Raw genomic sequence first — 14083 nt, 5'->3', positions numbered from 1 at the left:
TGTAGACAGTGACACAAAGGGAGCTGTGGTGTAGCCTGCATATCCTGATGAGCCATCTGGGCTAGAGTGGAGGGAGGAGTGGTCACTTACACCTGAATAGGCTGTATCTGCCCTCACACAATGCAGTCTCCAACCCCCTGGTGTGCGTCTGGGGCCAAGCCTGGGCAGGCAAGATCCTGTAAACAACAGAGACTTTCTATGAAGTTGGGCAACTTCAAAGGCAGAAAAGGGTATAAGTAGTGGACCCAAAACCCCAGACTTTAGATTTCTTCAAGATTACTTCTGAAATGAAGAGGAACCTCTGCCAAGGAGAAGAGCTGAAGAGCTGGAGGAGGAGTACTGCCCCTTTGCCTGTGAATGTGCTTTGCTGGGCTGGCCTCCAGTTGCTGCTTCTGCCTGAAAAAGAGCAAAGACTGGACTTTGAGGTATATTCCTGCTTGTGAAGAATCTCCAAGGGCTTGGATTGAGCTTGCCTCTTATTTTGAAGTGTCAGGGCCATCAAAGACTTCCTCTGCCAGCACCTGGACTCTCTGCTCAGATTCCTGCCCTGCCAAGTGGTGCCCTATCCAGTTCCTGGGCCCTTGAGAGGTGAAATTGGCAGAACAAGGACTTAATCCACTCACAGAACACTGTGCAGGGAAAGTTTTGATGCACTACCTGCAACGCAACTGAAAAACTAATCGCCATCTGCTTTGCGGCTAAAATAGACACTCCACCTCCATTGCGGCTGGGAGATCGACACATCGCGGCTAGAGAAATTACGCAACACCCACTTGAGGCTTCTGATAATTATGCAAACCCCACACAGCATGGTTTTCCAACACCGTGCGACTGGATTTCTCATGCATCGTCGCTTGGTGTCAAAGTCATCGCAAAGCTGTGCGGGTCCGAGGTGCCCTGTCCGGAAATCGAAGCATTTCTCTCTTGCAGGAGAAGAAAACAGTGCATCGCCGACCGGACCAGAGGAGAAACGACCCACGGCCTCACTTGTGAGTAAGGAATTGACGCATCGCTGACTTTTCCGACGCTCGCTCACCCGTGCAGCTTAATTTTTTACGCAAACCAGGTGCTTTGTGTAAAATCAATGTTTCCATTGCTTTCTATTGAGTAAAACTCTTATTGTTTTAAAAATTCATATCTTGACTTGTGTATGTTGGATTTTTGTCATCTTGGCCTTGTTCGATTTAGATAAATATTGCCTATTTTTGTAAACGGATGTGGTGTCAATTTTGTAAAGTCTTTACTATACTACTTTGTGTGTTGGTACAAATACTTTACACATTGCCTTTGAGATAAGCCTGACTGCTTGTGCCAAACTACCACAGCTCCTCCAGAATGCATCAATTCTAACATTCAGGTAACATTTCTTCTCAGCACTATGGCTCACACACATGCCTCTAGCTTCTGTGGTTCAGAGGCAAAGCTACTCCCATGCTGGGCCCCACTCGCAGCTTCACCAGGGCCCCTCCAGGCTAACACTTGGTAACACTGACACGCCAATACTAGGTTCCACATATAGCTTCATTAACATACCTCACTTCTGACTTTGTGTGCCCGTTACTATTCCAGTACTGCAGCTCACATACAACTGTGTCAGTGCACCCTAACCCTAACCTGCAGCGTCCCATTATTCCAATACCAGGAATTACACGATGCTCCGTTTCTCATTCCTTTCCCGCTGCCTTTCTGTTATTCCACAATGGGCCGGGACACAGCTCTGTCTATACCCCCAATCCTGATCTGAAGCACCCCAATATTGTTGTATTGGGGTTCACATACAACTCTGCTAATGCACCTCCTGCTGTTCTGCAGTGCCCACTGCTGTTCCAAACTCTGACTTCTGTTTGAGGACCTGGGGGAACCAATTAAATCTATTCCTAGCTGCCACCTTTATTTGGGAGGGTATATTTCACCTATCTCACTCCGTTCTTTCATTTACTCTGTTTACTCTCAATGTTTTCTTTCTCCCCACTGTTCTCTTTTCAGCTCTTAAAATTCACACGCTAACAGTTTCACTCTTTCTTTCAACTGTTTATTTCTACTCCTCTCCCTTTTTTATTTCCTTCTTCCTACCTCCTCTTTCAAACTTGCAAAAACTTGATTTTTTTCTTTCCTTGTTTTGTTCCTCTCTTTTTTCTTCATCAGGCGTTTATTATTTCACTATTTTTTTTCTCTTCCCTTCATTCTTTCTTTGTATTTTTTATTTGATCTTTCCTTTGACTCAGGTTATGTTCTTTCCCTTATTTATTTAGATCTTTCTTCCTTCCTTTCTCTGGTGTTTTTCTTATCTTTATCTGTCAATTCACTTTTTACTATAAATCCCTCTTTTTCCCATCTGTATGTGGAAGCCACAAGTTACTTGTCGGGACCCGAAGTGTCAGTGGTTTTCCCATTCTGTGTCTGTGGGAAATGTGTTGGTAAATACATGCCCTTGTTCTTTTGCTGCTTGATTCTCTCACCATCTTTCTTTTCTCTAATGTTCATTTTTTTGCTTTCTTTTCACACTTCCTTTATTATGTTCTCCTCTGTATCTTTTGTTTGCTAGCTTCCTTCTTTTTTTTGTCTCACATGTTTGTTCTATTTCTTCTTAATTGTGCTTCATTTTCTCATTCTTTCTCTCCCTTCTTTCTTTTATTTCTTTGTGACCCTTTCTCTTTCTTCCTTTTGTCTGTTGTATTCCTTTTGCTTCTCTTTTTCTGCCGCATCCTGAGATCTAGTTATCAATGGAGCAACAGGTGCAGTGGAACCGGGGCCAAAAAGACCTATGGACCTCACTCAACTCTAATTATTGCTTTATTTTCCTACCAAAAAAACAGTCAACCATTTTCCTTTCTTACTCCAGGGCCCATGACCCCGTTACTACGCCACTTGTCCTTCCCATCTTTACTCCTGACTCCCTGTTTCTTTCACCCTCAAATCCATCCCAAATTATATTTTTGTTATGGTGTTTTGAGCATTACACTCTAATGCCAAGAGTTTATTTCTGATAAAGGTTTATATGATAATTGTATACGTTTTAGGATAGAGGAAGAAGGCAAATGGTTGTGCTTTAGGTAAGTGGTGGGCCACTGGAATTATATGGCATGAATAGATGAAATTAGGAGGCAGAGTTGACCAATTTATGTGGCAAGAAAAGTCCAGTTATGAAGTTACAATTCCAATAGCACCAACTCAAGAAAATGTGAGACCTATTGCATTGCAAATTCTCGTTATATCAGCTGCCCATATCTGGGCAATGCCAAAAATGTCTGGCTAAACTGCTAAGGGCTTAGAATGTTGGAATTTGTTTGGATGCAGAATTCAGGGGCAAGATCAATGCTTTGGGGGTCGGTTACAAGGGTCATTAATTCCTGTGGAAGCTGGAATCAAATGGAAGGTCCTGCACCTTATGTGTAAGTGCCAAAACCTCTCAACCAGCTATATGTGGGAAATGCAGGCCCTCATTACAATCCTGGTGGTCAAAGACCGCTAGGGTTGAAGTGGCGATCGTACTGCCAACAGGCTGGCGGTACAATTCGGCACATTTTGACCGCAGCAGTAGCGCCGCGGTCATACCGCCGGGACCAGCGGTTTTCCGCCATGGTTGTCCTGGCGGTTGTAATCCACCAGGGCAGCGCTGCTTTCAGCGCTGCCCTGGTGATTATGACTCCCCTTCCCGCCAGCCTGTCCATGGCGGTAGACACCGCCATGGAAAGGCTGGCCGTAAGGGGAGCTGTGGCCCCTGGGGGCCCCTGACCATGCACTTAGCATGGGCAGTGCAGGGGCCCCCAGGCACAGCCCTGTAGCGATTTTCACTGTCTGCCTGCCATTAGGAGCCGGCTGCAATGTTACAGCCGACATCCCCGCCAAGGTTGTAATGAGGGCCACAGTCTCTTGTGCATCCCATGCAAGCACTTCATGCAACACAGTAAAGACTTGAGCCAGAGTTATTTCTGTGTGAAGGCCGTACTCCCCGTGCACACTGAATGGTTAAAGTCCAGAACTCGAACGGGTAATTAGAGGTGGGTGGAACCTGTGGAGTTTCACTCGACGGAATTCCATGGAGTTATATAAAAACTCCACCAGATTCCATGCGTTGCCCCAACAGGCAGAAACATGCAATCGAACTACAATTTAGCACCGGTAGCTCGAACAGCACTAAAAAAACAGCACGAATGGCACCGTGTTTTGTGCAAGAGCACGAGGCCATTCAAGTTTTTCTTTTTTTTGCTGGCACGCAAGAAGAAAATTGCTGGCTGTGATTACATAATCCAGCATGACACCTTCTGGATTCGCCGCTCAACGTACCCCCGATATTCATTCTACCCTGCACGTGCCAGGGGGGATCACAGTCTACCGTGCCGGTACACTGTACAGTACAGTGCTTATGTCCAGGGGGTGCGTGGCCTAAGAATGGATTGCCTCTACCCTGTGTGTACTGCCCTTCCGTGGGCAGCGACAGTGGCTCCGTGGCTGTCATATGTGGATGTGCAGAGTCTGTGGAGGGAAGACAGCGGCCATTACCGCCAGGTACTAGAGGCGCGAACTGTGGGCCGGTTTTATAAGTATTTAAAAATATAGATGGCTTGAAACTCTGCACTGATTTATCCCACCTGTGGTCTATGCAAGGGTCACGTCATTTATAAAGTATTACTGCGCCTTGAGACCCTGTGGGTGATTAAACGTACATTACAAAGCCATCATTGGTTGATTACAATTATTATTAACATTATTATTTTCCGTACTACTGCATACTACAAGTACACAGTTACATGCTCAGAAGTTAGAAATGTAGGTACTCTCGGTCGTTCTGCTGGAGTGTGTCTTAACTGAGAGAGTGCCTCACTCACCGTAGACTCGCAGCTGCTGGGAGCCTGGTGTTGTTGGTCCACTATTTGGTATCACAGACACTGTGTAGATCCCGGAGTCGCTCGTCCGCAGGTCTGTGATCCGCAGGGACCCGTCGGGGCGCCCGCTCTCCCGCCCCGTGAACTGCGGGCCGTTGTTCTGTGCGGAAGATGACACGATGTAAGTGAGGATCAGTTCACTCACCGCGGTCCCCCTGTACCATGAGAAGACCAGTATATCCGCAGTGACCGGGGCGGTGAGGGTGACCGTCTCTCCCACCGCAGCATCGACCACACCCGCCCCGGGGCCCTGCGCCGCCGTCCGCTGGGGCCACACGCACAGCCAGGCTGGATGGGAGGGAGCGAAGAAGGAGATGTAATTCACAACAGAGACTTCAGACAAAGATGCATGCATAATTCTTGTAGCACTTAAATATGTAAATATAAATGGTAATTTCTATGTAGTCTCTATTTCCTGGGGCGTTTGGTGGCTAAATACATCGCTTTTCGCTTCACGCTATTGCAGAACTGACCACCGCCTGTGGCCATCCTGTCATCAACATGAGATTTCGTTTCTGGAAATTGAAACTAAGATAAAGGAATTCCCACCAATTTACATGATACACAGTACCGAGGTTTCAAATTAATTAACTAATATTCAAACTAATATGCTTCACAACATTTTGTAAAAACGGTTACACAGTATGTTACACAATGCACACCTGACCAATAAATCTCCCATACCCACCCTTATCTGTCTAAGAAAATATTTATGCTCAAATGTGATTATCCTAAAATTCCACTCCTGACAGCATTCTTCCAGTCCTAAAGAATGTAAACACTTTTACAACTTAATCAATCAGCAATCAATCAATCAGGATTTAAAAAGCAGCAATTCAGGTCTTCAGTCCTTTCCTCAATTCCTTTACCAATGAGGAGTTTTGGAGGTGCAGAGGAAGATTGTTCCCGACTTTGTCTGTCTGGTCGGTTGGTGGTAGGTCTTTTATTTGTTGATGTAAGCTGATCCTTCTCTCTGCAGGACTTTGTATGCTACAGTCAGCATCTTGAGCTAGCATCCCTTGTGGATCGTGAGCCAGTGTAGCTTCTTGAGATGACGTGAGATGTGGGTTCGTTTGTGGAGGTCGAAGGTGAGTCTTGCTGCTGAGTCCTGTATTGCCTGTAGTCTCTTCAGGAGCTATACAGTCATTCCTACATAGAGCGTATATCCGTAGTCAAGTCTGCTGGTGGCAAGGGCCTGTGTGGCGATCCTTCTGGTGTTGACTGAGAGCCACATGAACATCATTTGCAGGGTGTGGAAGCAGGAGGATGAGACTGCATTTACCTATTCATCATAGATAACTTGCTGTCCAGGATGATACAGAGGTTGCGGGCGTCGTCTGTCAGGGCAGGGGATGGGCCAAGTTCAGAAGGCCACCATGTGCTGCTCCATGGCAAGGTGTTTTTCCCAAAGATAAGGACTTCCATGTTGCTCAAGCTAAGTTTGAGGCAGTTGTTCTTTATCCAGCCAGCAATGTTCATCATACATCTATGGAAGTTGGTTCTGGTGGTAAAGAGGTCTTCTGACAGCAAGAGGATGAGCTGTGTGTCGTTGGAGTGGGTGAGTCTGTGTGATCTACCGGTTTTGGTCGGGGGGGCATGCATGTATTGAAGGGGGTGAGGCCGAGGGCTCATCCTTGTGGGATGCTGCGAATGATCTTCTTGGCAGACAGATTCTCTAGGTTCTTCCAGTGAGGTATGAGCTGATCCATTTCAGGGCATCTCCTTAGATTCTCATGTGGTGGAGTCTATGGATCAAGGTGTGATGGTAGACGGTGTCAAGTGTGGCTGATAGGCCCAGGAGGCTGCTGTTTTTTGTCGCAGTCCAGGAGGGCCCTAATGACATTGATGGCTACGATCAGGACTGTCTCTGTGCTATGGTTGGCTTGGAATCCAGATTGGGAGGGATCCAGCAAGTTGTTGCATTCCATATGTTCAGTGAGTTGCTGTTGATTGCCTTTGTTCAAGAACATTTGCCGGAAAGGGAAGCAGGAAGATGGGCCAGCAGTTCTTCCAATATGCTGGATCAACAGATGGTTTGTTCAGGAGAGGCCTCACTACAGTGTATTTTCAGTCCTCATGGAAGGCGGCTCTCGTAATGGAGGTGTTCCAGACTTTCTTGAGCTCATCCTTAATCGCCTTGCTACCGAGGTTGAAGATGTGGAGGGGACATGGGTCCCTGGGTGCTCCTGAGTGTACTGAGTTCATGATGGAGATTGCGGCTTGAGCTGTGAGAGATTCCCAATGGGTGAGCAGGTATTCTATTCAAGGTTTGTGTTCATGGGTATGAGCAGGCGGATGCAGTCAGTGGTGGGGTAGGTTGTGAAGTTTTCGTAGATGTTTGACATTTGGTCATGGAAGAAGTCCACCAGGATCTCACACAATTCTTGGGAGGGGGTGATGTTGTTTTCGGCAGCTGCGGGGGGTGGAAAACCCCTTCACGATATTAATGAGCTCCTTACTGCAGTTTGAGCTGGCTTCTATGCGGTCTGCTACGGCGTTCTTCTTGGTTTCTTTCAGGAGGCAATGGTACAGGTTGAGTGCTACCTTGAAGGCGGTATGGTCTCCTGTCTTTGCAGATGCACCACTTTATTTCTTGTTCCTGGCAGTTGCTTTTGGTGGATTTCAGCTTCATGGCGAACTAGCTGGTTCTTGTAGCAGGTCCTTTGGATATGGCAAACTGAGTTCTGTATCACTGTAATTGCCACCACTGGGGCACATGTCTACCTACAACCTCCCACCTGCGCAGGCAGGAACACAAAAAGGGCCTTCACACAAGGAATAATTCAGATTGGTGGAAAATCAACCAACAAGAATAGCTCAAACATTTGGGTTCTGCACCATTCTGATTGGCTTAATTACAGGCAACCCCATATATACCACACCTTCCTGGACTCCTACCCAGTCCGGTGTCTGGAGTCTGATGCCCTGATTGTGAAAATGGTTGAGCTAATGGTTAGGGATGTGTGAAATTTGCATAATTTGCATCAATGAAGCAGTTCATTAAGGACCTGAAGATCTGTCTATTCAAGTGTGCAGCTTGTCGCAACAGCTCATTGAAACCCTCCGGTTGATAAGCTGCATTATAGAAGTACTGGATTGATTGATTTATAATTTGTGTTTGTGCATTTATGCAACATTTTTTGAAAATTGCATGAAATTGTGCATAATTACATAAATGGAAAAGTAATAATTTAACACTATATTTTAGTATGAAATTAGCCCTTGCATAAATTTTTGATGAAAGGACGTATTTCCCATTAACAAAAATGGACTAAACGATGAAATTGCCTTGAATGTCAGACACTCTCTTTCTGGTTATTTGTGTTGTTCCTGCACGCCACCACAATATATTTGCAGCCTAATTATGTGATGATATAATGACGTAATTTCATGAATTTCTCATAAGACGTGTAATGAGATATTAAAAAAATTAAGCAAGTTACCCTGGTGTAATTTAAATTTGGCTATAGCTTAGTAGAGATGCCATTATCACCAACCTCCTCCACCTTAATGATTTCTCTGCCCTGCAATTTGGGATTAATGTCGTGAATTATCCAACCTTTCTCCTGAAGAAAAATCTGTTTGCGTCATCCTTGAAAAACCCTTTATATATGTAAGCAGATGCGCCATATTACTAGCAGCTACCAGGGTTACCACTGCATCTACCAGAAATATCACATTCTACAGCGCTCGTATACTCCTAGGGTGACCCGAGACCTACATAAACGTCATTAAATCATTGATTCATAATGGTGCAGAGTGGAACATTTTAGGATTGTATGAAATCACGTCTTTCCTTCCAGCAAAATGTTGCAAACTTTTGCAAAGGTTGTGTAAAATTATGCAAAAAGTATGTAAATTTATGTAAAGCAATTACCAGCAAGCATCACATGGAATGCTACAGCATCAGAGGCCAGAGCAAAGCTCCCTGTGCCCAGCATCAGTCCTCGCACTAGCAAGGTCTCACTAGGGGCCTCGTGAGTCAGACAGAAGATTGAGAGTTTGTGGCAGTGTTAGACTGCTAGTGTGTGAGGTGTGTGAGAGTGGTCTTGGTAGTGTGGGAGAGTGAATATTGGCCCCGGGAGTGAGTAGGCAGCAGTCACTGGCTATGGAATGGAATAGAAGTGACTGCCAAAGAAACAGATAATAAAGCGTGTGTGAAAGAAAAGCGAAGGTGCAAACCCATAGCCAAGAATATTTGTTTTGGGGTCATTATCCTTTGCAATGAAATGAAGGAAAGGTTTGAGTTTGACACACAACCCCTTAATGAAAGATACGCTTCAATATCTGTGAGTTCAAGACCTGCATTGCATTTTTTGTATATTTCGAGCATGTAATTACTGTTCCCATTCATACTTTCTGAGGAAAATGTTTGGAAAAAGATGTATTACGGCCTTTATCTCCAAATACATTTAAGAGCAGCTGCAGTGCTAGTGAAAAGTAAATAAGGTAAATAAGGTTGATAACATTTTATACATAAGTGAAGGTGCGCCCCTTAGAAAACTGAATGGGTTTCAATATTAATTTAAGCCTCAGCTCCATCGTGACTAACGGAGGCTGTAGGAGGCTGGCTTGTTGTAGGTACCTATGGTTCTTACACCTGATACCAGGTCCAGTTATCCCTTGTTAGTGAAATGTACACAGTGTCTAGAAGCCAGGCTCTCTAGCTGTAATGTGGATGAACAGCCAAGGCTTAACAAGGAGAGATGCAAAGCTCATGCAATACCACTGTAGTCACACAGTACTCACACACATGAAAGAAAATACTCAGTGTTACAAACATAAAGGTACTTTACTTTAGTGGCACAAATGCCAAAAATACCATAGAGACTATACTCCCTTAGGAGGTAAGTAATATACACAGTATATACACTATAATGCAGAAATAGCTGGAAAAACAGTTACAAAGCAGTGCAAATAATAGTTAGAAAATGGGCCTGGGGGAACACAAACCATATACTAAAATAAAATAGTGGAATGCAAAAGTCGGTTTCCCACCTAGGCAAGTGTAATGTGTAGAGGGGCGCTTTGAGTGTAAGAAAACACCAATGGTAAGTAATAGAATCCACCACAGAGCCCAGGAAAGCAGGAGTTCGGGCCAGATGTAGCAAATTTTTGCGAGTCGCAAATGGCCCAAATCGCAATTTGCGACCCCGCAAAATCGGAAATAGGATGCAAAAATCCCATTTCCGTAGTGCAAATTGCGATGCAAGCCATTACCGACTCCCAAAAATTGCGACCTGATTTTGCGACCCGCAAATAGGAAGTCGCAATTTGCGAGTCGCAAACCATATGAAAAAGCCACTCGCAAATTGTCGCAAAAAGCCCATTTTGCACACCCAAATTACCACTAAGTCAGAGCAGGTGGTAACCAGAACCAAAGTATAAAAGGAGACCCATAAGGCATCTGGGTTACTCAAAATGGCTGAAATATATGTGATAGCAAGGAGGAGGAGAGTCCATGCTGCCCAGCAGAGGAGGAGCCAGAGACAGGAGAGGATATACCGAACCAGGCAGACACTTTTCCAACAAACTGAGGAGGAGATATATGACAAATACAGACTCAGCAGTGCAGCAATATTAGAATTCATTGATCTACTCAATCCGCAGCTTCAACGCAAGACTGTGCGCGGCAGCGCCATCCCCACACATGTGCAAGTGCTATCCTCTCTGCACCTCTTGGCCTCGGGTAGCTATCAGGGGGTGATTGCAGTGGCAGGTGGGGTATCCCAAAGTGCACTCTCACAGTTCTTCAGATGTTTCCTAGGTGCCATACTTACACACATGTCCAGATACATATACCTACCCAGGAATGAGGCTGAAATTAACAGCACCAAGTTGGAATTCTACAGAATTGCCAACTTCCCCCATGTAATAGGGTGTGTGGAAGGGACACATATACAAATTTGCCCTCCTGCAAATCTGGAATATCTGTTCCGCAATAGGAAATGTACCCACTCACTGAACATCCAGGTGGTATGTGATGCCCATTATGTCATCACTGACATGGTAGCCAAATTTCCAGGGAGTACACATGACTCTTACATTCTCAGGCACAGTGGGATAGACCAACGCCTAGAAAGTTTGGAGATGGACATCTCTTAGGTATTGCTGAAGACACCCTGAAGCCTTACACACAGGTCACTGTTGAAACCATCCATGCCCTGCTAACATTGCTTATTTTTGCCAAACAGGTGACAGTGCATATGCGCTACGACCATGGATACTTACCCCGTACCTAACACCCAGCAATGAGAATGAGAGGCGATATAACAGTGCACATAGGCAGACCGGAAATGTCACAGAGAGGACCTTTGGACTGTTAAAGGCAAGATTCCGATGCCTCCACAGAAGTGGAGGTGTGCTCCAGTATGCCCCAATAACAGCATTCAAGATAGTTGGAGCATGCGCAATACTGCACAACATTGCAACCAGACGTGGGCTACATCTAACCCCTGCAGACCCAGATTCGGAGGATAACGAGCAAGAGCTACCATATCGGCAGCCTGGAGATAGAAGCATTGCAAATCAAGGCAGACAGAGACGGGACCACATTGCAACCCAATACTTTGGAAGGTACGTGGTAACAGACACCACACTCACCAATGTCACACACAAAGAGCCCAGTTGTGTAGTGGAACAAACAAAACATTTTAATTAGTGAACCTAATAACAAAAGAACATAACTGTCCGTAAGGGGCTGCACATGTCCACCCTTAATGAGGACACATTAACTGCATGTGCCTCATAAGTCCTGCAGTGTTTGTGCCTACATCCTCCTCCTGGTTCGCCCAGCATGGCTCGTCCCAGGTGGGTCAGCTGACCCCTGATGTGCACTGCCACTCCGCAGTACACGTGTGTCAGTGGCAGATACACTGCTGATAGTGGACACCTCCTCACTGTCCTGAGGGGTCTCACCCGTGCCCCTTGCCACCTGCCTGGCCTCCAACATGTCCACAGCGTGGCTAATGCGGCCCAGTCCCCGCGCCACATCCCCTGCAAAGTGGCCCAGTTCCATCTGCAGATTCACGGTCCGTATTGACAGGCCTGTGGTGTCCATGGCAAGACGGCCAATGGACGCTGCCATGCGGTCAAATCTTTGAACTAGGTGGCGCTCACAGTGCCTTGCGCTTTGTCTCTCAGCCACCAGTTCCGTCACCAGTTGGCGGATTGAATGTGTAAGTTCACTGACATTGTCATTTAGTCTTGTGAACTGTGTGTTCACATCAGCCAGGCCATGTGTGATATTGTGTTCCATTCTCTGAATTGCACCTGAAATAATCCTTTATTGCCTTGTTTGCAGGCGCTGACCAGAAAGGAGGGATGCCTCAACTGCAGACATGGATGCCTCCCCTATATCCTCCTGGGCCACCGCCTGCACTTGGACTCTGCGTCTGCGATAAAGTGGTGCTGCTGGCTCTGGCTGTCTCACAGTGTGGCTGGGGCCAGGTGTTGTGTCTCCTTCCTCCATGTCCTGTACTTCTTCTGGAGGGGACTGTGGTGGTGTCGTGCTGGGCCCTGTAATGGCTGCTGCAGCCTCCTGCACTGCTTGTGGCCTGCTGTCTTCACCATGGATGGTGTGGCTGGTGGGGGTGTCTTGTGGGAGACCTGTGGGACATAGGGAACACACTGTCAGTCTATAACATCTGTTGTATGCCTCATATTAAACATTTGCCTATATGCTGACTACTGTACTACATTGCCCATAATGCATCATTCTGGTGGTTGCTAGTCTGGAATGGAGCTAGTCTGGTTGTGCATGCTGCTGTGTACTGGGTGAGTGTGGATATAGCATTTGTAGGTGTACATGCATGTTTCATAGTACTCACTTTTGGATGTCCCTTGCGCTGACGTATCCAATGCTCCCATTCATGACACAGCCTCAGGCTCCAGTGTCTGCTCCACCAATTACTCCATGGCTGTGGGAGGTGGGATGGTGGATGGGCCTGCTCCTGTGCCCCTCATCTCCCTGAGGCACTCTGCCACCCTCTCCTTTGTCATGGAGCGCAGGTCGTACCACCTTTTTTTAATTTCATCAATGCTTCAGTGGCTCACCCCAATGGCATTGATCCTCTCCTGGATTTGCTGCTAGATCCTCCTCTTCTCGGTGTCTGGGACACTGAGGGCTGCCTTGCCAAAAAGCTGGTCATGGTGCTGGCAGCATTCTTCTGTCAGCACCTCAAGTTCTTTTTCTAAGAATTTTAGTTTCCTTTTCCTTCCTGCACTACCTGTGTCTTCCATGGTAGCAGCAGTTCCTCTCTCCAGGTAGTTGCACAGCAGTTTGAAAAGGGTGTGGTCCTCCCTCCTCCCAGGTGTATTTGATGACTTCCTGGCTCTGATGTCATCAGCAAGAGCCAGGAAGTGTTTTTCCAACTGTTTTGCTGCACCTGCATGCAATTTGCAGCCCAGTCGCAATTTGCGACACCCGACTCGCAAATTGTGAGTTCGCTTTTTTTTCTTGGATCCCATTTTGCGAGTAAGAAATTGTGATTCGCAATGACTCGCAATTTCCGAGTCGCAAAATTTTTCCTTCCTACTTCTGGCCCTTCATCAGTTACTTTCCTTGAACACACAAATACATGTGATAGAAGATTTTGCGAGAACCAGAAGAGACTGCAAGACACCAACAGTGGATTCCTGGACCTGAAGACCTGTGGAAGAAGGGGACCAAGTCCAAGAAACACTGAAGAGTCCAGGGAGAACAGGAGCCCCTTCTAACCCAGATGAAGGTGCGAAAGAAAAACCACTGGCGAGGAAGAACAGCCAGTACTGCACCCAAGAAGATGGATGCAGGTTCCTGGTTGGTGCAGATGATGTCACACACCGGATGGATGAGTCCAGTCTGGTTTGCATCACTGGATTCTGCCAACAAGCCTTGACACACGCAAAGCTTGCGGTTAGCAGAAAATAGCGTTGCCCGGGACCAGGAGGGACCTGGTGGCCTCTACCTAGGAGAGGGAGACAGCAACTCAGAGATCCCTCGGAAGACCAGGCAGCATGCACAGGAGTCCCACAGCATGGGGACAAAGAAGGTACAAAAGGAGGCCCATGCAGCACTACACAAAGGGATCCCATGCCACCGAAGAACCACCCAGGAGGCTGTGCATCGCAGGAAGGAGTGCTGGGGATGGAGGTCCATGGTGCATGAAGAACTTTGTGGAAGGATGGCAATAAGCCTTGGCAACTGCAAAACATGT

General features: G+C 46.5%; 1 protein-coding gene and 1 long non-coding RNA gene across 2 annotated transcripts in view; both read right to left on the bottom strand.

Moving 5' to 3' along the window:
• LOC138247106 (carcinoembryonic antigen-related cell adhesion molecule 1-like) overlaps window positions 1–5010 on the bottom strand; it is a gene marked incomplete at its 5' end in the record, with an annotated part of 137954 nt that extends 132944 nt beyond the window's left edge. The window contains one exon of the mRNA XM_069201851.1: window positions 4830–5010. Coding sequence (XP_069057952.1) covers window positions 4830–5010 — 181 coding nt within the window. The remainder of the gene's footprint in view (window positions 1–4829) is intronic.
• Window positions 5011–5041: 31 nt separating this feature from the next.
• Window positions 5042–14083, bottom strand: part of LOC138247466 (uncharacterized) — a 46257-nt gene continuing 37215 nt past the window's right edge. The window contains exon 3 of the long non-coding RNA XR_011194513.1: window positions 5042–5174. This is a non-coding gene — a long non-coding RNA (uncharacterized lncRNA). The remainder of the gene's footprint in view (window positions 5175–14083) is intronic.

This window comes from Pleurodeles waltl, chromosome 7 (assembly GCF_031143425.1).
Source record: "Pleurodeles waltl isolate 20211129_DDA chromosome 7, aPleWal1.hap1.20221129, whole genome shotgun sequence".
Taxonomy (NCBI): domain Eukaryota; kingdom Metazoa; phylum Chordata; class Amphibia; order Caudata; family Salamandridae; genus Pleurodeles; species Pleurodeles waltl.
This window is presented reverse-complemented; position numbering and strand designations above follow the sequence as displayed.